At 40.4% G+C, this 21,755-nt stretch overlaps 1 protein-coding gene across 6 annotated transcripts in view; it reads right to left on the bottom strand.

Moving 5' to 3' along the window:
- Positions 1–7,803: 7,803 nt before the first annotated feature.
- Positions 7,804–21,755, bottom strand: part of BMPR1A (bone morphogenetic protein receptor type 1A) — a 166,046-nt gene continuing 152,094 nt past the window's right edge. For all 6 annotated transcript variants that reach the window (XM_033209015.1, XM_033209016.1, XM_033209011.1 and 3 more), the window contains 5 exons: positions 18,099–18,291; positions 15,968–16,265; positions 13,791–13,966; positions 11,992–12,122; positions 7,804–11,904 (listed from right to left, as the gene is read on the bottom strand). In XM_033209015.1, the coding sequence (XP_033064906.1) occupies positions 11,779–11,904; positions 11,992–12,122; positions 13,791–13,966; positions 15,968–16,265; positions 18,099–18,291 (924 nt within the window). In that variant the 3' untranslated portion in view covers positions 7,804–11,778. The remainder of the gene's footprint in view (positions 11,905–11,991; positions 12,123–13,790; positions 13,967–15,967; positions 16,266–18,098; positions 18,292–21,755) is intronic.

Raw genomic sequence — 21,755 nt, 5'->3', positions numbered from 1 at the left:
TCTCTGCCTCATTTACTTCTGGAGGGCAAAAATAATTGGTAGAGTAGGTAGAAAAATATGGGACAATGTGAAACTATGTGGGTAAATGTGACTTTGATTATTCCAGGCCCTGTTATGTAGCATGATTTCAGTTCTACAGTATACAGATACAGTATATTCCTGTAATATACCAGCATACGGTTTTCAAAAAATTTCAGATCCTAGAGCAAACTGGCCTGAGAAAGCAGTTGTCTGGCTATCAGAAACAAGGGTTTTTTTGATATTAGGTACTCAAAATTTGTTGAATATAGTCTTCTCAGATTGCTGAGGCAGGAGAATTGGTTGAACCTGAGAGGCGAAGTTTGCAGTGAGCCGAGATCGTGCCACTGCGCTCCAGCCTGGGAGACAGAGCAAGACTCCATCTCAAAAAAACAAAAAAAAACAAAAAAAACAAAAATCAGATTGGACTTGGTAGTGAGTTGCTTGTTGGCGTTAACAAGGTTACCAGCACTTCTAATTGTTTGCTAGGAGTCATTACTTCACTTGTTCCTCAGAATTTATTTATCACTAAGTTTTACGCACTCAATGTGCATCGGTGTTAGAAGGAACAGTATGCCAGGCCACACTGCTGACTAAAGTTTGACCTGGGGTAAATCACAACCTCTCTTGAACTTTATCTGTCTGTAGTGTGAGGTGGTTGATCTTACAGCTCTCGTTAGTTATTCTGGCTTTTTTTTTTTTTTTTTTTTTTTTTTTGAGACGGAGTCTTGCTCTGTCACTCAGGCTGGAGTGCCATTGCGCGATCTTGGCTCACTGCAGCCTCCGCCTCCCGGGCTCAAGCAATTTTCCTGCCTCAGCTTCTCGAGTAACTGAGATTAGAGGCACCTGCCACTATGCCCGGCTAATTTTTGTATTTTTAGTAGAGACAGGGTTTCGCCATGTTGGCCAGGCTGGTCTCGAATTCCTGACCTCAAATGATCCACCCGCCTCAGCCTCCCAAAGTGCTGGGATTACAGGCGTGAGCCACTGTGCCTGGCCTCTGGCATTTTATTATCTTAAACACGGGTTTAAATATCACCCACCCCCAGCGCAGTTGGTCACGCCAGAACAAAGACTGGAAGCCCAGTAGCAGGTGAGCCTTGGTGCTGCAGACCGTGCTGCTGTCTTCTTTCTGCTCAATCGTGCAGTGACTGGTCAGGCTCTGCTGTTAACAGTTGAGACATTAGGTAATGCAGTGTTATCCTCTGGAAGTTACTGCCCATAGTAAGTAAAGTGAACTGACCCCTTCCGGAAGGGGTACATGCCATCCAATCCGCATGCATTTGGTCCTCTTTGACAGGAAGGTTATACATGAAAGTGCTAACGGGCAAGCTCTGCCAACAGCATGGATGTGTCACTCCAGAAGTTTCTGGGATGAGAACTAGAGAAATAATCGTTCTTTTAGACAGGGTGTTTTCCATGCAAAAAAACATATATGACTGTATTTCACAAAACCTTAACATCAAGTTTAAGGGCAAATTTTCTGTTTAAACGGACCCCAGATTAGCAATAATTCTGAAGTTCATCTGGTAGACTTCCTGTCTTCGCCTGGGTGGAGGCTCCTCCTGACTGTCCTGCAAGCAGACCCCCCATTACCCAGACCACTGGTCAGCACCCTCACTGTGGCACCCAAAACAACACAATGGATGGAGCACACGGTGGTACCTGCAAACCTGATGTGGAAAAAATATTTTAAAATCCCAAATCAGTGGCTCTTGCCTGTAATCCGAGCACTTGGGAGGCCGAGGCGGGCGGAACACCTGAGGTCAGGAGTTCAAGACCAGCCTGGCCAACGTGATGAAACCCCATCTCTACTAAAAATACAAAAACTGGCCAGGCGTGGTGGTGGGAGCTTGTAATCCCCAGTACTTGGGAGGCTGAGGCAGGAGAATCACTTGAACCCAGGATGCAGAGGTTGCAATGAGCTGATATCGAGCCATTGCACTCCAGCGTGGGCAACGACAGTGAAACTCCATCAAAAAAAAAAAAAATTCCCCAATCGAAAAACAAGAGATGGTACCGTAAGTACATTAGGACATTTTAGTAATTCCTGAAAAATAGAATGGATCAGATCTGAAATGAAACAGCAACAGGAAATCATGACCCCAAACATGTGAGACTGCTGGGGAGATGGGAGTGCTTTGCGGGGAGCCCCAAACTCAAACCCAACCCTTGAGACATGTTGAGGACGCAAGGGTTGAAAAAGTAACTGTTGGGTACTATGTTCAGTATCTGGGTGATGGCATCGTTCATACCACAAACTTTAGCATCACACAACATACCTAGGTAACAGACCTGCACATGTAGCCCCTGAATCTAAAATAAAAGTTGAAAAAAACAAAAACGAAAACCAACCCTAAAACAGTTCCACCATCACCACAAGGAAAAAAATAAAAAACACACTTGGGGTCACTGTGTGCCAGAACTCCAGCCCTGCCATCAGCCCTGAACCCCAGGTACAGAGCAGCTGCCGGGCCTCTGGAAGCAGGGAGCCCCCACACCCTGACAAACACGCCCTTAACAAACCCGCAGGGGCCAATCCCAAGATGTCTCCAGAAACCACAATGTCAAAGTCACTCACTACTGTTAGATTTTATTTCAGAAGCAGCGTGAAGAGGCTACACAGCTCGTGACATGTTTCTTAGAACTCTTTTTCTCAGCCTCCGCACCCTCTGTTATCTCTTTAGCTCAAAAACAGAAAAGCTCTCCCTGCTGTAGCCTGAGCACCCTCCTTCCATCCCCTCCATCAAGAGAGCTCCCCAAACCTGGCTTGACAATGACTCAGCTCTCTTGGAGCGGGTAGTGGAGGTAGATGAATGGAGCAGGGAAAGCCAGAATCCTTTTGAGAAGGAAAAGGGAAATGAGGCCGGCATAGTGGCTCATGCCTGTAATCACAGCCCTTTGGAAGGCTGAGGCAGGAGGATCGCTTGAGGCCCAAAGTTTGAGGTTGAAGTGAGCTATGACTGTGCCACTGTACCGCAGCCTGGGTGACAGAGTGAGACCCTATCTCAAACAAACAACCCAACCACACCCAAATAACAATTAGCAAAACTTCAGTAAGGTCTATAGAATATGGTATTGTTAGTCATTGCTATTGTATCAATGTGAACTTTCCTGGTTCTCATAATTGTACATAATTGGTTAAGTAATAGAACATCCCTGAAGTATTTAGGGATAAAGTGTTGTTAGCTCTGTAATTTACTTCAAATAGGTCAGAAAAAAAAATGTGTGCATACACGATGCATGGACATTACAAACATTACAAGATGAGTCTCTGTGATTCCTGTACACACACAGAGAATGACAAAGCAATTGTGCAATGTTAGCAGTTTATGAATGTGGGTGAAGGGTAAATGGCAGTCCTTCTACTATTCATGAAACTTCAATGGAAGCCTGGAATCATTTCAAAATAAAACATTTGGCTGTTGAAATAAACACAGATGGGCTGACAAAAGTAGAAGGTAGGATGAAACATATGAGAAGCATGGTAACAATTATGGAAGAAACATCCAGGGGACCTAAGATTTGTTCTAGAAAGTTCTAGAAAGAGAAAAAGGGAAGAAACAAAAGAAATAATGGGAGAAAATTTCCCAGGTCTAAGAAAATACCTAAGCAACAGAACGAATATATTTAGATATGGCCAGTTTCAACTTCCAACATCAAGAATAAAAAGAAAATTCTATTTCTTTTTTTTTTTTTTTTTGGAGACGGAGTCTTGCTCTGTCGCCCGGCTGGAGTGCAGTGGCCGGATCTCAGCTCACTGCAAGCTCCGCCTCCCGGGTTTACGCCATTCTCCTGCCTCAGCCTCCCGAGTAGCTGGGACTCCGGGCGCCCGCCACTTCGCCCGGCTAGTTTTTTTTTTTTTTTGTATTTTTAGTAGAGACGGGGTTTCACCGTGTTAGCCAGGATGGTCTCGATCTCCTGACCTTGTGATCCGCCCATCTCGGCCTCCCAAAGTGCTGGGATTACAGGCTTGAGCCACCGCACCCAGCCTAGAAAATTCTATTTCTTGAAAATAAGTTAACCTGTATAACATGTCACTTATTAGATCCACATCAGACTTCTCACTGGCGACAAGGGATGCTAGATGATGGAGTATCATCTTCAGAGTTAGATTCTGTCTCCAGCCGAACTCCTAGCCAAGTATTGTCCAGGATCAAGTAATAAAAATTGCTTTTAAAATGTCTGATTAAAATCCCTTCCACAGCAGTGTAGGTCTTTCGGTGGAGACTTCCATTTTTTTATGTTTTTCAACACTGACCTGCATTTCAGTGATACAGTAGAGCAACAGATGTCATCATCCGGATTCTAAATTGGCTTTTAAAAGTGGCTCCTCCCTTAAAGGAAAACAAGGGGACCCAATTTTTTCTTCACGTTGCTTGAATATATATATATAATTACATATATATTATATAAAAATTATATATTATATAATATATATATATTATATAATTATATATATAATTTTTTTGTTGTTGTTTAGAGATGGAGTCTTGCTCTGTTGCCCAGGCTGGAATGCAGTGGCGCAATCTCAGCTCACTGCAACCTCTGCTTCCTGGGTTCACGCAATTCTCCTGCCTCAGCTTCCCAAGGAGCTGGGACTACAGGCGTGTACCACTACACCCAGCTAATTTTTGTACCTTTTAGTAGAGACAGGGTTTCACTATATGTTGGCCAGGCTGTTCCTGACCTCAGGTGGTCTGCCCGCCTCGGCCTCCCAAAGTGCTGGGATTAGAGGAGTTAGCCACTGCACCCAGCCAAAAATATTTTCAATATAAACATTCCGTATTGATTTTTAGATGTTAACACTTCAAGCTTCCTGCATAGTGTTTAGAATGTGAGCCAGGCATGGTGGCATGGTCCCAGCTAAGAGGCTGAGGTGGGAGGACGGCTTGAGATCAGGAGTTTGAGGCTACAGTGCATTATGATTGTGCCTGTGAACAGCCACTGCACACTAGCCTGGGTGACAGTGTGAGACTGTCTCTAAAGAAGAAAAAATTAGGAAATGAGCACTGAGATGGATGTAGGGACACTGAGAGATAGGCAATTGACTTAGATTTCATTTGAACAAAGACCAAGAAGCTGCTAAGATTCAGAGGAGCAATAGGCAGGCCACGCATATTCCATCAAAGAATGTGAATTAACAATTCCTATGTCAAAAGGAGATTATGGGCTGGGCACAGTGGCTCATGCCTATAATCCCAGCATGAGCTGGGAGTTCCTTCCACTCTGGAAGGCCGAGGTGGGCAGATCTCCTGAGGTTGGGAGTTCAAGACCAGCCTGGCCAACACAGTAAACCCCGTCTCTACTAAAAATATAAAATTAGCTGAGTGTGGTGGTGCATGCCTGTAATCCCAGCTTCTCAGGTGGCTGAGGCTGGAGAATTGCTTGAATCCGGGAGGCAGAGGTTGCAGTGAGCTGGGATCACCCCATTGTGCTCCAGCCTGGGTGATAGAGGGAAACTCCATCTTTAAAAAAAAAAAAAAAAATTATGAACCTTTTAGCCCTAGTCCTTGCTCCCATCCAAAAATTAATTTTTGTATGTGCCACTGCACTTGAACTAAGCTGCCATCTGGATCCCAGCATCGAGGTGACTCTCCCACTTCTGCTTATACCAGCACTCACACATTTAAGTCTCTATGCCTGCAGCAGTGCTGCTGACAGTAGGTGGCCTCTGCTCACTGCTGGCCACTTTCAGCGGATCATGTCCACCCAGTCAAGACTGTATGCTCCAAGGGCTGAGCCAAGGCTGTGTAGGAGCATGCGCCTAACTTAATATAAGGATGACATTCAGAATGGTTAATATGCTGCTATCAGCAGACAAATGTTTCTCCAAGTGACGACTTAATAACTGCCTTAGTGTCTGCTTGAAACTCTCTACAAGGATTAAACCTATTTTGGAAGAACAAGGATTAGACAATTCTGTTTCTTAATGTCTGTTCTACTAATATTAAAGAAATCTTGGAGTGGAGCAGTGAGACTAACAGATTGCTGGAAAGGAGAAATGAATACATTTATACAGTGTTTCCACAGACAGAAGGAAAGCGAGCAAGCATTTGCAGGCCCCAGAAATCACTGAGTCTTCTTTACCAGGCTGCATCAGAGCACCCGCGATTATTCTGAGAAACTGCCTTACAATGACACAGAACAGAGACTCCCGTGAGCCATCTGTAACAGGCTGTCTCCAAACACGCATTTCTTTTGAGGAACATTAACCGGTGCCACATCTTGTCTGTGATTTAACATGTTCAGTTCCCTAGGAAAAGGCAGCAGAAGGCATACTGCTGGGATGAGTTCACATACACCTGAAAACAGCCCTGACTGGCAGTGGGACTCAGGGCAGGGGGAAGACGACAAGACAGTATTGCACAGCAGGAGGAAAGCCATCCATGGTTTCAATTCCCACTGCAGCAGGAGCATCTGAAGGCCAGGTAAATGCATCCCATCACTCTAAGCTCATGAACTGCTAGCAGGAATGAAAATGAAAAGCTTTGTGAGCAGCAATATGGCAATGTTTTCCAAGAACCTTAGACTTTTTCCACCTTAAAGGATCTTTTAAAAGTTCATATTCACTAGTCCCATTTTCAGAAATGTAATATAGAAAATAAAGATTTATGTATAAAGATGTTCAATATCTATTTTCCAAAACGAGAATAATCCAAATATTCAATAGGGGATTGAGCACAGAAATTTCTCCATCTACCTGGTCGAATATTGTGCAGTCATTAAAAAAAGTTCTCAATGGCTATTTAATGGCATACCAGGATCCTAATATTACCAAAAAAAGCCACATAAAAAAAAAGTAAGGCCAGGTGCGGTGCTCACTCCTGTAATCCTGGCACTTTGGGAGGCCGAGGTAGGCAGATCACTTGAGGTCAGCTCAAGACCAGCCTGGCCAACATGGTGAAACCGTGTCTCTACTAAAATATAAAAATTAGCCAGGCGTGGTGGTGTGCACCTGTAATCCCGGCTACTTGGGAGGCTGAAGCAGGGGAATCGCTTGAACCCAGGAGGCAGAGGTTGCATTGAGCCGAGATCGCACTACTGCACTCCAGCCTAAGTGACAGAGCAAGACTCTGTCTCAAAAAAAAAAAAGATTGAAAAGAAACACTCAAATGTACATAGTGGTAATGTCTGGCAATAGAATTTTGTGTGAATTTTATTTGCTTTATTCTTGCCTGTTGTTTCCCAAATTTTCTGCCATGAGTACATTTCCATAATCAGAACACAATGTTTTGGCCAGGCACGGTGGCTCATGCCTGTAATCTCAGCACTTTGAGAGGCCAAGGCAAGTGGGCCACCTAAGGTCAGGAGTTTGAGACCAGCCTTGCCAACATGGTGAAACCCTGTTGTTTGTATCTCTACTAAAAATACAAAAAAATTAGCCAGGCTGGTGGCAAACATCTGTAGTTCCAGCTACTTGGGAGGCTGAGGCAGGAGAATTGCTTGAACCTGGGAGGCAAACGTTGCAGTGAGCTGAGATCACACCGTCGCATTCCAGCCTGGGCAACAAGAGCAAAACTCCGTCTCAAAAAAAGAAAACAATGTTTTGTCTTGTTTTTTAAAAAGGAAAAAGCCCTGCAATGTGATAGGTTTAGAAGTTCTCTATCTCCACAAGGCAAGCGTGTACCTACCTGTGCTCCATACTGGGTTTCTGGTAGCTGAAGTGCACATCTCAGGAACATATGTATGTACACTAACTTATGTGTTATAAAAATCTCAACAGATGATTTCTGATGCACAATACCGTCTGAGTGTAGCATCACAAAAAACATTACTAAAGTGTACTAAAATAAGGTTATTTACTTCAAAATGATACATTGGACATAATCTGTATATAGAACAAAGCAAGTAACAGTAAACTTAATAAGGCACCTTTTAAACCAGATGCTGTACAAAATACATTTAGTGTGTTACATATCAAAGACAAATCTGTATTTTTGGTGTTTTACAATTGCCTGATAAAACTGCTTGCTTTTACCCTTTTTTCAATGCCTATGTACAGTTTTCCCTAATGAAGCAATAATGATATTTTCATTTTATACAATATATACTACATTTTAGTTTTTAAATGGGCCAGGACAAAGGTCACTAAAAGGGCTTAAATAATTCCATAGAAAACAGAATACAGAGCATAAGCTAAAATTACAATAGATAATCCTTTGCAAAAGCCATATTCCCACACTTTCCTTATGGGACCATCATTACACGTGGCTTCACAGGATGCTGCCCTGGATTTTGGTTCTTAGGAACACGTCTCCTCCCTGCAGTTTCCACTGTGACTCTCACAGCAGCACTCAAGCAAGAGATGAGCTGTGGCACTGCTATTTTAATACCTGACTCAAAGTCAGTAATAAATATGACCACTTTTAAACACTACAAGGGCTATCAACATCTTTTTGTTAAAATAAAAATCATTTCTGCCATTGAAATGATTTTAGATACTTAGAAACATTTCAAAACAACATCTATGAAGTGTGTTTATGAAAGCTGCCCTGGAATAAATTACTCAATATCAAATTTGATCTTGGGCCAACTCAAAGATGCATGATTCTTTAAAAACTATAGTGCATTTTTGTTCTAAACAGAACAAAGCATCTCAAGAAAAGTATTGATTGTTAGAGTAAGTAAATCAAAATTTGGCACATTCTAGGAAAACATACTTTTAAAAAACTATAGGTCACTTTCAAAGTTTAGAAACACTTCTGGACACTGGAAAGGCAATATAAAATATTGATTAAAATAACTTTTGTGAAAATATTTCCAAAGAAATCGGATTCAATTTTTGTACATCAGAAACTTGTTCAATATGAAACACAGTAAAAGCTTAGAATAAACAAACTGAAGGAAACCCTAATGTGCCTTTAATCCTAGACCTATTTGCCAGCATAAAGAGAATTCACAAGGATAACTCTCTTTGAGGGTTAACTTTTCCTGTTCATAGTCAGGTAGTTTGGGTTTTTTGTTTGCTTTTATATTTTAATTACTTATAGATATCTAAATGAAGCTACACATTTAAAAAACATTAAATTGCAAGTGGGACCAAATAATGGCTTCCAAAGTTTTACAAATTTACTAACTATGGTACTACATAATGCTGCTTCTTGCTGGTCTATCATATTATTTAAATATTTCGCTTATTCGATGAGCTTCAGATTTAAGAATAAGAGTGGAAAGGAGAGACAAAAACTAAGTTGAATGCAAAATTTTTGGTTTTTGTTATTTACTTGCTTGTTTGTTTGAGATGGAGTTACGCTCTTTTGCCCAGGCTGGAGTACAGTGGCACGATCTCAGCTCACTGCAACCCTCTGCCTTCTGGTTTCAAGCGATTCTCCTGCTTCAGCCTCCCACGCAGCTGGGATTACAGGCGCCCGCCACCATGCCCGGCTGAGTTTGATATTTTTAGTAGAGATGGGGTTTCACCAAGTTGGCCAGGCTGGTCTTGAACTCCTGACCTTGTGATCCGCCCACCTTGGCCTCCCAAAGTGCTGGGATTACAGGCGTGAGCTACCGCGCCTGGCCACATTTTTAGATTAAGATTCCAAAGATGGCAGCATTTGCTTTTTAAAGAATATGTTATACTAGAAAATGTTTTTACTGAACAAGTTTCTAAGATTAACTCTTGATAACACTTTTACTAGACCAAGTTAATTTTTAAAAACCGTAATAGTGGTCTCATATACTAGCTGTAATATTTTGCTTCCACATGCCATTTGAACATTTCCAAGAATAAACTTTGCCTGTCTTTACATATTTTATTAACATGACAAATGATTTTAAAGATTTATGGTATCAAGTCAAAAGTAAACCAAGGTTAAGTAAATTGGGTGTTCTAAGTGCGATCATATTACATAGCAACTTAGATTAAAATATTTGTATTTCTCAGTATACATATGGGGAAAAATTCTGAAAAAACAAGTTATTGGGTATTATCCATATGCAAATTTACTTATCTTGATGAACACTTCAGACTTTAATTATGGTAGATGAAACTTATTAATCAAAATGGTTAAGGCAAGTTTCAAATTTGTGAAATTTGACGTGTAGACAAATTTGTAAGTTTTAACCTTAAATGATAGTCACATTCTGGTAATAGGTGGACATATGCTGATTTCCTCCTGTTTAATTTAAACCTTTTTGACAATGCTGTGACATGATCACATTTATTTTGTTATAATCAAATAAAACTATCTCACTTGATGTACTCATGAGCTGTTTGCTCAGAATAGATTAATATTTAAAAGGCATTAAAGAAGTATAAGTTTATGTAAATCAGATTTCTTGAGATAACAAGACATCTATAAAATATGTACCACTTTATTGAAGAACAGTTATACAGTGTAGTTACAGATACTGACTAGATACTAAATATTTCTGCCTGATTTTTCATTGTCTTCACAAGTTAGGGAACAGAAATCAAAAAACGAAAAATCTCAAATGATGTAGATGTCCAAAACATATTTAACAGCTGATAAATTTATAACAGCTCTGACATATAAATTTCTAATTAAAGAATCCTTTCATTTGAAAAAATTGAGATATTACCCTAATGAAGTTTTTGCCTGAAGTTAACAAAGTTCTGGATTTGATATATTACTTTGAATGCATTAATTCTGAAAATTCGTATTTAGTTCTACTTTATAACATTTCTTCCCTTAAGGATGGGATGTGAGGTACACATGAGCTGGTTTCTACAGTATGAATGTATGTACATATATAAAGTATGGTTGTAAAGGAGTGGGTGATTTGCAAATAAAGCACATTATACACAAAATATAAATAACTTCCCTTTTAAAAGTTACTGAGAATAAAGAATACAGAACACGGTTATAGGCACTTACATTGCTATCAAATGCAGGAATTCACTTCAATAAGAAGTGCTTTCTTTGTAAGCATGGTTCATGGCATTAGAAGCTCCAACTTTGGAAAGGATGCTTTCCATGACAAAAATAACCACAAAAAAAATGGTGGTAGAAGGAAAACAGTCCAAATTTACAGATGCTTTAAACTTCTTTTGGCCTTGGTATCAGCTTTCATGTCAAAAAATAAAGCTGGTGGGGAAGCTATCTCACTTGCAAGGTAAATGGCTTATATGAGATTGGCGAATCTTGGTCAGATATTGCATTTTTAAAGCACAAAACCACCGGCCACCAATATCTTCCTGTGCATGCATATAAATTATTTTCTTCTAATTCAAATGGCAGCAGAGGAATCCTGGCGTGCATGTGCATGGACACACACACACATCATTAAGGAAGGCAGGACAAACTATCATAAACTAAGCAGTATCCCAAACACATCATCATTTATAGGCCGTTTTACAAAGGTAGAATACAAATGAACTGAATGTCTCAGGTAGAAGGCAAAGTCTATTTCTCCATCTCTGCTGCACTCATTTATCTTCTTAAGGCTTTCACAGAAAGCACCGTTTTATGAACAGGCAATTCAGTACCCAGAGCTTGACTGGAGACACTAATCAGGATTGAAGTCTTGATGCAGTTCATAAAAACCCATTTAAAAAAAGGCATCAAAAACCACATTTAAAATAAAGCTGTCCATATATAAAGAATTAAGTGTTTAGAAGTTCCCAGCTTGTATTCTAGTAAGAGTACTGAAACGTTTAATATTAGCAGCCTGTGAACACGTAGTGAAGAAAGAGTCTGAGAACCAAGTTAACATCCTTATTCCACTCTAATTCCACCCATGCCATGGGTAAAAACAGTCTTGCAGTCTAGAGTTTCTCCTCCGATGGTTTCACCATCAGATTTTTACATCTTGGGATTCAACCATCTTGGCAAGCGTCTTCTTAATTCTCAACGCTGTGAGTCTGGAGGCTGGATTGTGGGCCCAGCATTCTGACATTAGCTTCAAAACTGCTCGTAAACACTGAAAAGTAAAGAGATGTTTAGTGAGCAGAGGATATCTTTCGTGGCATTTACCAATCACTTCTTCAAGGGACTGAGTTCCACTCACTTCATCACTGTTCCACCGATTAGACACAATTGGCCGCAAACGTTTGACACACACAACCTCACGCATATCTTCGTATGACGGATCACTCGGTACCATGTTGTAATATGGCAATTGGTACTCTTCCACGATCCCTGTAAGGGAGAAAACATGAGCACAAAAACAGTTGCTGGACAAAATATACCAATCTATTAAGCATCTTTTGCTAAACTATGGAACTAAAATGGATTCTTACACAAGAAAAAATACAGACATGATGATTCACTCTTAATAGCAGATGTATGTTTTTCTCTTATTTATGTCCAACTATTTCCTCTACCTCCACCAGGGATGTCATCACAACTGTGACAGAGTCCATCAACAAAGGGCATACCAATCTTCCTTACAAAAAATAAGCAAGGTGAAATCAGCCATTTACCCTCAAGTATAATTATTTACTCACACGGTTGTTCCTACTAATGAACAGATTTATCATTTTTTCATTTTGCTCTGCAGTAGAAAGACCTACGAGGTGCAGATAAGGGTTCACACAGCAGGCCTGAGACCTTCCCTTAGGAAAGGCGGCTTGCAAGGTTTGGCCTTGGCCAGTGCCTGGGTACATGAATGGTAAACAGTTCCCTACATGGATATCAAACTTCCCGGAAACGGTGAGGGTGACTCACCACTCCTGGGCTGCTTGTGCAAACAATGTGGTGTGTACTGCACGTCTGCTTTCCTGCTGGAATTCTGCTACATGCCAGGCAGAGGATGCCTATGTGACCAGCCTCCAGTAAAATCTCTGGGTGCCAAGTCTCTAAGGAGCTTCCCCACACGAGAACACTTTGTATGTGTTGTCACAACTCGTAGGAGGAATGAAGCACACCCTGACTCCACTGGGACAGGACTCTGGGAAGCCGCGCCTGGTTTGCTAAAACTTGGCTGATTTTGATTTGTATCCTTTCACTGGGATAAACGTTAGCCATTGGGACAACCACATGCCGAGTCCTGTGGTCCTTCAAGCGAAATCGCACAACCTGGGGGCAGTCTTGGGGACTCTGACATATGTCACATCTAAATTACATAACTGCCAGTAATTGCACTCCTAGGTGTACACCCAAAAGAAAGGAAATGAGCTAACCGAAGAGATATCTGCACCCGCATGTTTGCTGCAGCACCGTTCACAATAGCCAAGATGTGGAAGCAACCTAAGTGACCATCAATAGATGAACAGATCAAGAAAATCTGGCACCTATACACAATGGAGTATTATTCAGCCAGAAAAAAGAATGAGATTCTGTCTTCTGAAATAACATGGAGGAACTGGAGGTCATTAAGTAAAATAAGCCAGGCACAGAAAGACAAACTTCACATGTTCTCACTTACTTGTGAGATCTAAAAATCAAAACAACTGAACTCATGGAGACAGAGAACAGAAGGATGGTTACCAGAGGTTGGGAAGGGTAGCAAGGGGTCCCGGGGGATGTTTAATGAGTAGAAACAAAATAGAAAAATGAATAAGACCTGGTATATGATAGCACAACAGGGGGGACTACAGTTAATAATAATTTAATTGTACACTTAAAAATAACTCAAGGACTATAATTGGTTGGTGAAACAAAGGATAAATGTCTGAAGGGATATCCAATTCTTCAAGATGTGATTATTACACACAGCATGCCTGTACCAAAATAGCTCCTTATCCAATAATATATACACCTACTATATGCCCACAAAAATTAAAAAATAAAAAGTTATATAACTAGAGCTGTTATTTTTTAAATGATGGGTAAATAAACATAATCACAAACTACTCAAACTCCTACCTCCTGTGATACAACGACGAGCCATCTCCCAAATGATCAGGCCGAAGCTGTAGATGTCAGCCATGATGTAGGGCTGGAAGTGGTTTTTATTCAGGCTTTCGTCCAGCACTTCTGGAGCCATGTAGCGTTTGGTGCCCACCCTGGTATTCAAGGGCACGTCAACTTCATTTGTGTCACTGAAACAAAAGAAAGCCAATGTCCAAGTTAAGGGCTAAGAATAAAATAGTTTATCTTGCATTTTTGTCCTATTTTATAAGAGCTTCTTTTTCTCCTTGGGGCCAGATGTATTGTGGAATTTAGCATTTTTCAGATTTTTCTTTAAATACATACTACATACTACATGACATCCTCGGTAGGGTTGGGGCAGCACTCTTAATCAAACTCAGTACGGTGTCTGCAGCAAAACACTAAGTTCAATAGCCCTACTCAACTGGATAAGGGCAATACATACCTCACATCCATTCAGGTCAGGTTTTGTCACTAAATAAGTTTGGTGTCTAAGAAAGAGGACAACACTGAATATAAGATAAAGTAAGGCCAGGCATGGTTGCTCATGCCTGTAATCTCAGCACTTTGGGAGGCCAAGGAGGGCGGATCACCTGAGGTCAGGTTTTTGAGATCAGCCTGGCCAACATGGTGAAACACTGCCTCTTACTAAAAATACAACAGTTAACCAGGAGTGGTGTGCACTTGACTGTAACTCCAGCTACTTGGGAGGCTGAAGCATGAAAATTACTAGAACCTGGGAGGTGGAGACTGCAGTGAGCCGAGACCATGCCACTGCACTCCAGCCTAGGCAACAGAGTGAGACTCTATCTTTAAAAAAAAAAAAGTAGTAGATAATTATGTCTGAGAAGTGGTGAATATGTAAATAGAAGAGGAATCTTTTGCTTTTACCACTCTCATATGTTACACTAAGGCTTTGGACATAGGATTACATTTTCTTCTTTATGGGTCCAATCAACATAGTTCTGTTGTTAGCAATGTTTACATGATCATACTGACAATTAGTAATAATTACTTTAAAGTAATGATCAATATATGCACTGTATTTTCTTATAGCATCTGATAAATATCTGAGCCAACAAATACTACACTGACTCAGAACACTGTAACAGATTTAAATGTCCCTTACAGTTGTTTTAAAGACTGGGACTTTTATGTTACAGCCTAAAATGAATTCTGAAATGTAAAGCAGCCACTCCATTCTAGAATTACGAGATTAAAATGGTTTCAAAGGTTTTCTAAAAATTTGTAATTTCTAACACTTGCATTTGTTTTAAAATACTGACACTATCAAGTGGTGATAGAAAAATGACATCCTTATCTCTACTGCTTACGGGTGTGTAAACTAAGGCACACTCCTGAAAGAAATAATATGCAACATACCATAGTTTAGTATGTATAAACTCACTGCCTCAGCAGGCCCTTCTCTAGGAATCCATCATGAAGAAATGCTTGTACAAGTGCACAAGGATCCAATATATAACATATGGATAAAATGCAACAATGTTAAAACCTTTTTAATAATCAACTGAAGACACCTTTAATGTTCATCAGTTGGGTCTTAAGAATAAACTACAGTACCTCCAGATACGGAAAACTCTGCATCTATAAAAAAGAATGAGGTAGATTTACATCAGCTGAAATGGAAGGATGGCTAAGACTATAACAAAGGAAATCCGGCTGGGCATGGTGGCTCACACCTGTTATCCCAGCACTCTGGGAGGCTCACTTGAGCTTAGGAGTTTGAGCTCATCCTAGGCAGCACAGTGAGACCCCATCTCTACAAAAATAAAAACATTAGCCAGGTGTGGCAGTGCACGTCTGTAGTCCTAACTACTCAGGAGGCTGAGGTGGGAGGATTGCTTGAGCCCATGAGGTCGACATTGCAGTAAGCTATGATCACACTACTGTATTCCAGCCTGGGCAACTGAGTGAGACACTGTCTCACAAAAAAAAAAAAAAAATCCAAAAAAAAAAAAAATCAAGAATTATGTATAGGAGGAGTAGGACACAATTTTTGTAAAAAGAACAAAATCCCCCCAACTATGTATTTATGTAACTAAAAACGAGCATGTGCACAGTTTTAGAATTCCATTATCTTGAATACAAATAGGGAAATATCTTTCGGAGATTAAAAAAATTTCAAAACAGTGGGGCAAAGAACCACTCACCTGTTGAATTTAACAGCAAGGCCCAGGTCAGCAATACAGCAACTCCCATTTTTCTTGATGAGGATGTTTTTGCTCTTTAGGTCTCGATGAGCAATTGCGGGCTTTCCTTGGGTGCCATAAATTTCTGTGTGCAGGTGGCACAGACCACAGGCAGCCGAATAAGCCAATTTGAGCAGGGCTCTGGTGTCCAGTGTAGCACATTTCAGGAAGTCATAGAGAGATCCATTTTCATGGTAATCAGTAATCAAATAGAGCTGAGTCCAGGAACCTGTACCTTTAATGTCTGCCGCTATGAAACCTGTCCAGTTGATGAGTTTAAAAGGTTAGTCATCAGAGATGGCTAGGGAGAAGTAATGCTCATTCTGGATATTGAGAAAAACTTAGGTATCATGTGCAGACAGTGAAACTTTAATTTGCCCAACACCAAATCGTGAATGTGTTACTAAAAATTTTATTTCTACATTTACACATATAACTGTACTTCTACAATAAATTTATTATAATCTTAATAATCATGAAAGTGATAATATGATTAAGAAAAAGATCACATATGCCAGGTGCGGTGGCTCACACCTGTAATCCTAGCACTTTGGGAGGCTGAGGCGGGCGGATCACTTGAGGTCAGGAGCTTGAGACTAGCCTGGCCAACATGGCAAAACCCCGTCTCTACTAAAAATACAAAAATTAGCCGGGCATGGTGGCACATGCCTGTAGTTCCAGCTACTCTGGAGGTTGAGACAGGAGAATCACTTGAACCTGGAGGCAGAGGTTGCAGTGACTTGAGATGGCGCCACTGCACTCCAGCCTGGGCGACAGAACGAGTCTCCGCCTCAAAAAAAAAAAAAAAAAAAAAGAAAAAGATCACATATTATACAAATAACCTGGAGAATATTATCAACCTACATGATTCTCTAGTGGAAAAGGCTCTTGATTTCAAAGCAAAAAGTGGACACTTTAATAAAATTAAGAATGTTCAACTAAGAGTTAGCTCCTAATTAAGCCAACTCCCATTTGCCCATCAGTGACTCATCACAGCTGCTTTTTCAGTCTAGTTCGTTGATTGCCATGTTCACAGTCCTGCTCTTTTCCTTTCTCTCCTACCCTCTTCCCTCCAGAAAAAGGTCAGTGAGTGCTATGTACTAAGCTGAATAGTGCTCCCCCACAAAATTCATGTCTAAAATCCATGTCACCTATAAATGTGACCTTATTTGGAAAGAGGGTCTTTGCAGATGTAATCAAGTTAAGATAACTCATACAGGATTAGGGTGGGCCCGAATTCAATGGCTGGTGATGTTATAAGGTGGAAATGTGGACCCAGGCACCCAGGGAGAAGGCCACTTGATGACAGAAACGGAGACTAGAGTGTTTATAATAAGCCAAGGAACACCAAAAATTCCTGGCAACCACCGGTAGCCAGAAGAGGCAAGGAAGGCTCCTCCCCTAGAGTCTTCAGAGACACAACAGCTCTGCCAACACCTTGGTTTTAAACTTCTAGCCTCGAAAACTGTGAGTGAATACGTTTTGGAGGTTGAAGCCACCCAGTTTGTGGTAATTGATACAGCAGCCCTAGGAAACTAATACAATTGCCTGCTTGGCAATGTGCTATGCACTCTACAAATTAAAGGGAGGAAAACAGGAGGTGAAGGGAAAAGAAAACTCAGGATAGCCAGATGGCCTTAAGCACCTGACTGACCAGCTCATACCTAAATTACTTTGCTATTATTGTGTAAATGTGGAGATGGGGGGAAACACACATTAAACACAGGACATACAACGAAACTGCATGTTGGGCTGTTGGGCTTACGAAAGGGAAAAGGCATATGTTACTCCTAAATCACTGCTTAAACTATCTATAAAAGACTGGATTTTCATTACTATGGGAGTAAGTCCAATAAACTAGTATTATTTTCCACTTGAAGTTCACTGCTGTTTCTTCAGCTGGTTAGTAAAGAAAGAGCTTGGTTGGCATTCCAGACTATGTTGTATTTAAACCATGTATTCTACTGGGTTTCCTTTAGACAAGTGTATATAGTTGAACTCACACATGTTTTCAAAGCATATATAGAGGCTTCCACCTGCACCCCCACTAGCCTTGTCAAACATGAAATTGACTGAATCAGTGTGTACCCACCAAGTATGTTTTCATGGCGCATTAGCACAGTTTGGTAGATTTCCGTTTCTCGAAACCAGCTGGCTTCTTCAGTGGTAAAGAATACTTTCACCGCCACTTTTTCACCACGCCATTTACCCATCCATACTTCTCCATATCGGCCTTTACCAACTTGCCGGACCATCTGAATCTGTTTGGCAATAGTTCGCTGAACCTTTATAGAAAAAGGTAAAAGGCTTGAGCTCTTGATGAAAGAAACCCATTAAAACTGGCAAAGGGATAGCCCATCTCATCAAAAAGCATGGTATACCCAACCAACTGCAGTTAAAAACTTATAATGTACTTTTTTTTGGATGGAATCTCGCTCTATCGCCCAGGCTGGAGTGCAGTGGCCCAATCTCGGCTCACTGCAACCTTCACCTTCTAGTTTCAAGTGATTCTCCTGCCTCAGCCTCCCAAGTAGCTGGAATGACAGGCACTCGCCACCACACCCGGCTAACTTTTTGTATTTTTAGTAAAGATGGGGTTTCGCCATGTTAACCAGGCTGGTCTTGAACTCTTGACCTCAGGTGATCCGCCCACCTCGGCCTCCCAAAATGCTGGGATTACAGGTGTGAGCCACCATGCCCAGCCATAATGTACTTTAAAGTATGAAACAATTTACAATGTATTCTGAAATTATAAACAGGTTATTCAGTGTGGCTAACGGCAAAAATGGTCATAATAATTCCCCTCCCAGTGCACACAGCCATGGGTACTCCTGGCCCGCAGACTCAGGGCTTAGGCCATATGACCTGCTTTGGATAAAAGAACAACAGCGAACGTGATGCAAGCAAAGACCTGACAAATGTTTGTGGACTGGGGCTTGCCCTTTCCTGCTGCTTTGGTAACCCTGTGAACAACAAATAATGGCAGCATGAACTGTCGGCCATGCGTGTGAACTACACCACCTAGCTCTAGCTGAGCAAGTCCAACTAATGAACTGCCCCGCAGACTCACAGAATGAGAAATAATGTTTGTTGCTTCACGGCACTAAGTTTTGGGGTGGTTTATTATGCAGCAAAGTCCAAATGACAGTTAAAGATCTTTAAAATCCCATCTATAAGACCCTGCAAGATCTGGCTTGGCCCCATTATTCGCTGTGACCACCCACCCACAAACCTCCTGTTTGATTTATGTCAACTTTTAGAATTCACTCAAGCTTATTCCTGTCTCTGGGTCTTTTTGAATGTCCAGTTCCCTTTACTTAGAGTACTATTTTCTCACTTAAACACCTTCATAGCACATAAAACCTCTCAGCTGCTGCACTTAACACAATCATAACTTTATTCTTATTTACGTATATATTTGCTTGAAATCCATCCCCTGCTCACAGAATATAGGTATTTATTTGGGACAATATCAGAAGTACTTTCATATTTGTTAAATAAAAGATGTATATGGATTGTTATCTTTCATTTTCAGAAGCATTAGTGATCATTCTACATTAACAAGAACATTATGTTCCAAGTTGGAAATGCTTCTAAAATGAACTAGATTTAGTGCAAAGTTAAAGTGACTTTATGTATCATTTATTATAGAATCCTTTTGTAAATTTTGTTGTTTTTTTGAGACAGAATCTCGCTCCGTTGCCCAGGCTGGAGTGCAGCAGCCAATCTCAGCTCACTGCAACCTCTGCCTCCCCAGTTCAAGCGATTTCCTGCCTCAGCCTCCCGAGTAGCTGGGATTACAGGCATCTGCCACCATGTCCAGCTAAGTTTTGTATTTTTAGTAGAGATGGGGTTTCACCATGTTAGCCAGACTGGTCTCGAACTCCTGACCTCAAGTGATCCGCCTGCCTCAGCCTGTAAGTTTTTAAGTCAAGATTTTATAATTTATATAAAATGTACTCTTTTTGAGAAAAGTGCAACAAGCCTTTGACAAATCTATATCATGTAATCACCAATACCACAATTAAAATACAGAATATTTTAATCACGTAAAAAAATTCTCACTTTTTGGCTGGGCATGGTGGCTCGTGCCTGTAATCCCAGCACTTTGGGAGGCCAAGGCAGGTGGATCACCTGAAGTCAGGAGTTCAAGACCAGCCTGGCCAACATGGTGAAACCCCGCCTCTACTAAAAAAAAAATACAAAAATTAGCTGGGCATGGTGGCACATGCCTTAATCCCAGCATACTTGGGAGGCTGAGGCAGGAGTGTAGCCTTTTGTGTCTGACTTCCTTCATGTAGCATAAAATACTTCTGAAATTCACCCACTGTTACTGCTGTAGGTGTTAGAAGTTGTTCCTTTTTGCTGATGAGTAGTATTCCACTGTATGAATGTACCAGCATTTGTTTATTCATTTACCAATTAATAAGCTTTGGGGTTGTTTCCAGTTTATGTCTATTATAAATAAAACTGCTATCAACATTCACATTCAGGCCTCTGGTGTGGACAAACTTTCATACCTCTTGGGTACATAATTAGCAGAAGGATTGCTTCATTGTACAGAAAGTATACCCTTAACTTTCCAGACAATTGTCAAACTGTTTTTCAAAGGAGCCATACCATTTTGCATTCCAACCAGCAATGTATGAGATTTCTAGTTGATCTACATCTTTGTCACCACTTAATATTGTCAGTCTTAGCTATACTAGTGGATGTGTAGAAGTATCTTACTGCGTTTAATTTGTATATCCCTGTTGATGCTGAACATCCTTTCATGTGCTTGTTTGCCGTTCTTTCATCATCTTTGGGGAAGTGTCTGTTCAAATCTTCTGGCCATTTTTTAAAAAAATTAGGTTGTCTTATTGAGTTGCAAAAGTTCTTTATATATTTTGCACAAACACCCTGTATCAGATCTGTCTTGCCAATCTGTGACTTGTCTTCTCATTTTCTTAACAGTGTCTTCTAAATAGCAGAAGGTTTAAATTTTGATAAAGCCTGATTTATCATTAAAAAAATGATTTGTGCTTTTTATGTACTGAGAAGTCTGCCCAAGGTCACAGTAATTCCTCTGGACATTTTCTTTTAGAGATTTTATACTTCAACTTTTACATTTAGGACTATGCTACATTTCAAGTTAATTTTGTATACAGAGTGAGGAGGTAAGGGCTGAGATTAACTTTTTGGTAAATGGATTCCTGATTTTTCCTGCACCATTTGTTAAACGGATTGCCTTTTTCCAACTGAATTACTTGGGCACCTTTTTTTTTTTTTTAAATCAATTAACCATATTAAGTGCATGTTCCTTTCTAAACTCCATAATCTGTTCCATTCATCAATACATCTATCCTTACACCAGTACCAAATTGTGATCATTATTGAGCTTTACAGTAAGTCCAGAAATCAGGTAGTGATTCCTCTTTGTTCTTCTACTTCAAAATTGTTTTGGTTCTTCTAGTCCTTTGCATTTCCATATAAATGTTAGAATATACATCAATTTCTATAAAAGTTTGCTCTGATTTTCATTTGGATTCAAATGAAATTACACACCAATTTGAGGAAAACTGAAATCTTAATACTGAGTCCTCAGATTTATAAACATCTCCACTTATTTAGGGCTTTATTAATTTCTTTCAGCAATGTTTTATAATTTTCAGTGTGCAGGTCTTGCATAAATTGTTAGGCTTATTCTAAATATTTCATGGTTTTTGATGCTATTTTAAATACTGTTTTTATAATTTCCTAATTGTTT

The sequence above is a fragment of the Trachypithecus francoisi genome, unplaced genomic scaffold (assembly GCF_009764315.1).
Source record: "Trachypithecus francoisi isolate TF-2019V2 unplaced genomic scaffold, Tfra_2.0 Lachesis_group9, whole genome shotgun sequence".
NCBI lineage: Eukaryota > Metazoa > Chordata > Mammalia > Primates > Cercopithecidae > Trachypithecus > Trachypithecus francoisi.
This window is presented reverse-complemented; position numbering and strand designations above follow the sequence as displayed.